The 7,491-nt window shown below is 49.4% G+C and overlaps 1 protein-coding gene across 1 annotated transcript; it reads right to left on the bottom strand.

The window, feature by feature from the left end:
* Positions 1–246: 246 nt before the first annotated feature.
* On the bottom strand, positions 247–1,987 carry GPR6 (G protein-coupled receptor 6). The gene has a single exon (XM_004485135.4). The coding sequence runs from the start codon at positions 1,857–1,859 to the stop codon at positions 768–770; it is 1,092 nt and encodes a 363-aa protein (XP_004485192.2). The 5' UTR covers positions 1,860–1,987; the 3' UTR covers positions 247–767.
* Between the last annotated feature and the right edge of the window lie 5,504 nt (positions 1,988–7,491).

The following is a 7,491-nucleotide window of genomic DNA, read 5'->3' as shown; positions in this document are numbered from 1 at the left end:
CATTAATGTCCTGTGAGTAGTGTCGTATAAATACATTTTTCCCTCCCTGCCCTCCCCCCTCCCAGCATTACCTGGATAATTATTTCAGCGAAAATTTGTGAACAATGTGCAGGTGTATTTTTTTTACCTTAAGATTTTTTTTCAGGAGGGATATGATACATAATAATCTTAAAGTAATAATTCAGCTTTCAAATAATAATTCAAGAGTCAGCCACACACCAAAAAATATCTTTTTATAATGTGTTTATTTGTGTACAAAATATGTTGTCATTTAGTGATGCATGTGCAGCAAAATATTCCATCACATACAACAAAAATACACCTTTTATTCTTTCCCCTGCCCTTGAAAATGGCAACACTGTTTAGGCAGTTCAGCAGCTAAAAATAAAGTGCTATGATTAAGCGGTATTGGAATGTCTTCACTTGACAAATGTGATGTACAAGTTGAGTATACAACCACTCCTTTGTTAGTTTTTCACAGAACAGGAAGCTCCACATCCTGAACACCTCCAGAAGATACAAATATTTGTATATATATGTACACGTGTATACACTGTATATGTAAAGTGCCAGCAAGCCTCTTTGTCCTTGTGAGTCTGTGGCATTTATTTAGCTTTCTCTTTTGATTGTTTTCCATTTACTCTTTCTTCCTTTCCAAAGTCAGATTCGCACAGGTGGGATCCCAGAATTCATCAGCAGTTACTGAGGAGCTCACCAAAGGCTGGCTTGTTGGGGAGGTGCTGTTGGTGAGAGGACGGGGGGCTCCTTCAGACCTCACTGGGGGACCTGGAACGGAAGGGCACTTTGGACTGGAAACAGCCACAGAACAAGAGCCACAGGGCACGCTGGATCTCCTGGTTGCGGAAGGCATAGATGACGGGATTGATCATGGAGTTGTATGTGGCAGGCAGCAGGGTCGCGTAGGTGTAGACAGCGGGGTCCTCGCGGCTGCCCACCACGCAGTAGATGGCGAAGGGCAGCCAGCTGGCGCCAAAAGTGCCTAGCACTATGGCCAGCGTACCCACGCCCTTCCGGGTGGCCGCGAGATGCGGCGGCGCTAGGCAGTGTTGCTGCAGCGCGATCTGGTGTGCGTGTCGCCAGACCACCTGGCAGATGCGCACGTACAGGTGCAGCATGATGCCGAAGACCGCGAAGAAGGCGGCGGAGAGCAGCGCCACGTGGCTGCGCGTCAGCGGGCGCACCACGCTGCAGGCAGCGCGCTCGGCCAGGCAGTTCCAGCCGAGCACCGGCAGCAGCCCGAGGGCTAGCGACACGGTCCAGGTGGCGGCCAGCAGGAGGTGCACGCCCAACAGCGTCCGGCGGGAGTAGTAGGTGAGCGCGTTGTAGAGGGACAGGTAACGGTCCACCGTGATGGCCAGCAGGCTGCTGACCGAGGCGGCGAAGGAGGCCACCAGGAAGCCCACGGTGAGCAGGCTCACGGTCTCCGAGGGCACCATGTACTGGAACACGAAGTGTAGGATGAGACCGCAGCCCGCTAGCAGGTCGGCGGTGGCCAGGCTGCCCACCAGCACGAACATGGGCGTGCGCAGCGCCGGGGTGGACGCGATGAGTGCCACCACCAGCGCATTCTCGCCAGCGATCACCGTCCCCGACACGCACAGCAGCACGTCCCACGGGTTCACCGCCGACAGGAGCAGCCCGGACGGCCCCGCTGGCAGCTGCGACGACAGCTCCAGCGACGAGTTAGCCCCGCTGCCACCTCCCAGAGCCGCTGCCGCAGCAGGGGGTCCCCATTCGCCCGCGTCCGGCGTCCCCGCTGCAGTCGCTGCCGCAGCCGCGCCCTCGGCCGCTACCGCCACCACCTGGGACTGGTTGAGGGCGGAGGCGCTCGCGTTCATCGCGGCCAGAGGCTGAACCTGCGAGGAGGAGGCGTCAGGTGTGCGAGTCAGGCTGCTATGGAACTTTCCTGCGCGCAGGTGCCGGGCTCCAATTGTCCATCCCTCCCCAGCACCCCGAAGCAGAGTCTAAGTGCGAGCCAAAAAGAAGTAAAGACCTGTTGAGTGAGTGCGCGAAATGCACACGGGTCCCAGCACGCACTCCTGAATTTTTGCACAGAACTACACATGGGTAGCATGCATTCACATGCACACAGACCAGTTCTGTAAATGTGCCTGTAGATGCACAGGCTCCCGAATACGCAGAGTTAGGGGTGTCAACCTGACTACTCCCGCCCTGGCTTTGGAAGACAGCTGCGAGCTGGGCGGGCGCGGAGTCGCTGTCTGAGGTGCTGAACGCGGCGTTTCTGAAATCGCGGAGCCCAAAGGTCCCCGAACTCAGAGACCTCCGGCCGCTTTCTCCCGCGGGAAAGACCCGTCCCTGGCCACTCCTCGCTCCTTCCCCTCTCTACATCCTCAAAGTTCCCTCGGGGAGCCCGGCCACTCACCTGGGAAGTCAGGATTTCAGGAAGTCGCTGGTCATGGGCACCGTGGCGGGGCGCTGGGCTGCGCTCCCCGAGCGGAAAGAGCCGCTCCTTGCGGGAGGCGGCCGGGGCCGGGCCGAAGCGGAGCTCGGGGCTCCTGTAGCTGTGCGGGAGCCGCCGCAAGTGAGAGATAGTAGCAGAAAAGGCAGCTGCGAGCAGAGCGCCTGCGGGAGATTGACAGGCTGGGTGCGGTGACGTCAGGCTCCTGGCTCCCGGGTGCGAGCCCGGCACTTACTCTTCTCCTCCGCCCATTCCTATCCCTCGTTTCCCCTCTTCTAAAAAGACATCTCGAAGGGTTCTGGAGGGCGGAGAAAGTGCGGGCAAGCTTCAGTGCAGAACCTCCAGCACCGGCTTGGGAGAGAGGGGAGGGAAAAAGGGGAACGAGAGAGACCCTGAAGCCGGGGGGCGGGGGAGATTAGGCAGGAGGGGAGGAGAGAGGGGCGAGCAGCACCAGGCCCGCAGCGAAAGTCATGGTCAAAAATCAGAGGGGCAGGTTGGAGAAGCAGCCCTGGTAAGAAGCTTGGAGAGGGGGAGGTTGGGGCAAGGGGGGTTGATGGTAGTTTCTACGTGTAAGAAAAACCGTGCATTTGGGGGAGAGTAATGCACTGGGAATTGGATTGGAAAAGAAACGATCTTCTTTTAAGGGTGTTGAGTGGAGCGACGGAGTTGGGGAGCAGAAAAAATATGATCAAAAGGAGGACATCTGGGACCTCTGGGGAAAACAATCTCTTCCCTTGGAGGTTACCTGTGCAATCCTCTTCTCCCTCCATTCCTCTCTCTCCCTCATTATCTTTCTTGAACTCTTCACGAAGGTTTTGCCATTCTCTTCTATGCAGAATGTTTCCCAGTTCCAGTGGCTGATAGTGCCCTTGGAAGTGCTCTTTAATTAAAGACCAGGTCTGCGTCTTGTTGGAAAAGAAGAAAACAGCAAAATGTGATTTACTTTCCTGGCAATAGACTTTGCCCTGTTAATTAGTACCCTATAAAACAAATTACAGGACAAAAATAGTGATAACTCAGCTGCACCAGACTTCAGTAGGCAGTTTTATTTCCAGCCCAGATAAATCATCCTTTTGTTTTAAAGGTGTTTTGTTTTGTCAGTAAAATATGAGAATTAGACATTTTTTATCAGTCAGAATCTGCAATAGCTGTGCTGTCTTGCACATTGGCAAACACTCTGGACAAAATGAAAATAGATGATATTTATTATTAATGCTTCTCCCACTTCTTTCTATGCACCCTCTTCCCCTCCTGGCTTCACCTTGCCTTGGGGAAAAAATATACTCAGATTGTCCACCAGCTTGGGTGGGGGATTTTCACCTTGGCCTGTTCCCTGTAAACATGACCCCCAAGTCCAGACTACTCCTACCTCAATAGAGCATAACTTAACTAGAGGAAAGAAGGGCATGGGGCAGTTCAATTCTTTGTTAAGTAAAATAAGATGGCCTCCTGCAATAGGCATTGCTGGGAGGGACGCCTTTATGAGAAAGGATATTCCAGAAGACAAAATACTTGACCTACAGGGGCTTCCTGAAAAAAAAAAAATAGAAACTATGGAATGTATCCTACAGAATTGCAAATAAGCAACCCCTGGTATTAAACTGGTTTTGGTCCAGTAGGGATATCTGGTCAGAATGGACATGCATATCATACTAATCAATGTATATCTGCTCCCCACTTTGTAAGCTTCCCCCAGTAAAATGGAAACTTTCAGCCAGGCAGAACATTTCCCCATGTGCTTCCATTTGTTTGTCCTATATCAGGTTCCCCTTCCCACACTGACTCCCCAACAGTTTCCACACACTGTTTGAATATTGCCCGATTCATGAATTGTAAACTGCTCAAATAAACTCATGTAAATAATCTTGTCTAATATTTTAACAGGTGAGATAGTCAATGTTGGACCATAAAATGAGCTTACACACAGTATCTCCATTTGGGAAGTTTATAAGTTCACACACCATCATTTTCATGGACCCAAAACTTGGCTGAAGTTCTAAGTTTCTGAAAAGAGACATTTTGGGTTAGTTGATACAAGATTGTCATCTAAGAGCCAAGAATGTTACTTCAGAGCTGTCAAGTGAAATGTCAAACCACTGTAATAACATGTTAGCCACACATTTTTTTTTAAAAACCATCAAATGCCCAAGGGGAGGGGAATTTTCCTTAAGGTCTAAATATGTTACATCTTTAAATGCCACAATGCTGAGACAGCATGGAATTGAAATTGGATCCACCACAGGATTTCTGATTGGACATTCTCAGACTTTCACCATTGCCAAGAATGGACTTCTCAGTGGTTTCAGGAGGAAAACAACACATGTAGAAACATGTACATAAATGCTGGTTGAGGGTTTGTAGACTGTCTTTAGGTCAAGCCACTCTGGGATTGCCTACTCAGATGCAAGATTAAATGCAAGAGAGGGCACATTCTGTCATGCCCTTATCTCTCCTATGCCCACCATTAGCCTGGGAAGCATAAGATGGGATTAAATAAAGGTGTGCAGTTAATGGGTTACAGACAGATACTAGATGTACTTCGTTGCCTGCCTTAACAGTGGTCTTCTTGAATGTTTAGCCTGTGAGACTTATGGTATTTTCCACCCCCAGCCTGGCTTATGGGAAAAGACTGACACCTGACTCAAAATAAACAAGGCCACCCCTTCTTGCTCAACCAGTGACCAGATTCCCCTTTTTGAAATTTTGAGCTAAGAGACCTCATGACTACGGACAGTCAGTATTGGGCCCCATAGATGAAAGATCATAAGTTAGGACTGGATTTCTCATGCTGGACCTTGAGTATTCAAAGGAAGCCAGTTGCAATGGGAGAATGAAGCTCATTTGCAGAGGGGAATGGAGACAAAGGAGATCTGATGGCTGAAATATGGAAGGTGATGTCAGTCCCCAAGTGTCTGGTTCCTGGCTCTGGGCATTCATCTGCCCGGAAAGCCTTGAGAGTTCCTCTTCTGTCTCTACTACAAAATTCCCTGTTCTCAAGCAACTTTGCAAGGGTTTCTGCCATGTGAATCCTTGGTACTTGATCAAAACACACAATCAAATGTATTATGGTGGCAGTCACAGATGAAGCTCATTGTTACCAATTCTCTGACATACCCACCATCTTGTGCCTTGGTTCTTTATATTCCAGCACCACCCACACACAAACATGAGGAGATGTTCCTTGTCTCAGGTTTTGCCCAGGAATCACAGCCTCTCAAGCCCAACTCTTACTCTGCTTCCCTTTGGTATCTTTTGCTCACCTCAGTCTAAGCAATGATTCTTAACCTTAGCTTCACATTAGAATGACATAAAATGCTTTTTTAAAAAGCTATCCATTCTTGGGTCCCTCACCTAGCAATTCTGATTCATTTAGTCTGGAGGGAGGCCCATGCATTGGTATTTTCTAAAGACTGAGGATCAGTCTGGGTTGAGAACATTCATCTAAGCTCTCATACAATCCCATGTCAGTTTAGTGTATGGCAAAACTCCTAAGATGGTGTATTGGAGTTTGGAATATTTACAATAAAGGAATTTTAACAGCAATTCAGCTTCAAGTCACTCAGTGTAATTTCAGATTGAAGCACTAATCAGGCCTCCCCTGCAGACTTTTAATTTTCCACACTCACCCAGAATCTCCTTTCTGGCCCAAGACAAGGGCTGACACTTGGTTCTCTCTTGACCCTGATGAACTCAGTGGCCCATCAGGGAACTCTAAGCTCTAGTTCTGGTTCTGGTGGTCCTGGGCCTTCTATTCTGCCATAGAACTCAGGACAGCTCAGTGTCTGCCTCCTTTCTCAGTTCTAAATTCAAGGCCACTTCTCAGGTGTGCCCCATTCCGGCCAAGATTTTTGCTAGCTAATTCTGTTTTACAAAATCAGAGCTGCAGGGCAGCGGACTTGGCCCAGTGGTTAGGGCGTCTGTCTACCACATGGGAGGTCCGCGGTTCAAACCTCCGACCTCCTTGACCCGGGTAGAGCTGGCCCATGAGCAGTGCTGATGCACGCAAGTAGTGCCCTGCCACACAGGGGTGTCCCCTGCGTAGGGGTGTCCCCCGCATAGGGGAGCCCCATGAGCAAGGAGGGCTCCCCGTAAGGAGAGCTGCCCAGCGTGAAAGAAAATGCAGCTTGCCTAAGAATGGTGCCGCCCACACGGAGAAATGACACAACAAGATGACACAGCAGAAAGAAACACAGATTCCTGTGCCGCTGGCAACAACAAAAGCGGACAAAGAAGATGCAGCAAATAGACACACAGAAGAAACAACCGGGGTGGGGTGGAATGGGAGAGAAATAATAAATACATCTTTAAAGAAAAAAAAATCAGAACTACAGTCAGCTAAGCTGTCTAGACCCTTATAAAACTAGGTTAGAAAGACCCATACTAGCAATTCTGGCCTCTCTTCCTCTGAATCTGTGGACACACACACTCTCCCTCAACTTGGTTCTTAGGGACAAATTTTCTCCTGGGAAGTATAAATCTATCTGGTGGTACACAGATACTTGTGCTGACAATTCAGGAAGAAAGCAGCAGGTGCTTGGTGAGATGTATGAAGCAGTTTAAGAATGGCTGTGGCTGAAAGAGGCAGGAATCACAAAAGACCCACTGAACACTGTACATTGTTTGTTCAGATCTGGGGTGTTGGATGGAGTGTGACCTTTTTAGGACACATGCAGAGGTAGATCAATGATACACAAAAGACCTACTTTTTTCCACCCACCTGCACCTGGGGTGTCCTCTCATTCCTCAGGTATCACCAGTGTGTTGTAACGTCCAAGGTGACTTACTTCCTCAGCTTGCACAGAAGACATCGGGAAAGTTCCTGCTTCATGCCAGGTGAGCAGTCTTTGCTCCAAAGAGTTGCTACTCTGGGAGGTCAGCATCCCCTGATGTTCCCACCAAATTCAGATAAAGAGCAGACCATCATCGTTACCCCTTCTCGTCCACAGGATGCAGAATCCTGTGCAGGACAGTCAAGAATTTTCATTTAATTCAGTTGTGAGCACCATCTTTTTGCATGAGAAACAAATCAGGAAAAATAAAAGCATTTAAGG

Source organism: Dasypus novemcinctus, chromosome 11, assembly GCF_030445035.2.
Source record: "Dasypus novemcinctus isolate mDasNov1 chromosome 11, mDasNov1.1.hap2, whole genome shotgun sequence".
In the NCBI taxonomy this organism is placed as follows: Eukaryota; Metazoa; Chordata; class Mammalia; order Cingulata; family Dasypodidae; genus Dasypus; species Dasypus novemcinctus.
Note: the sequence above shows the minus strand (reverse complement) of the source record. Positions and strands in the feature narration are given on the sequence as shown.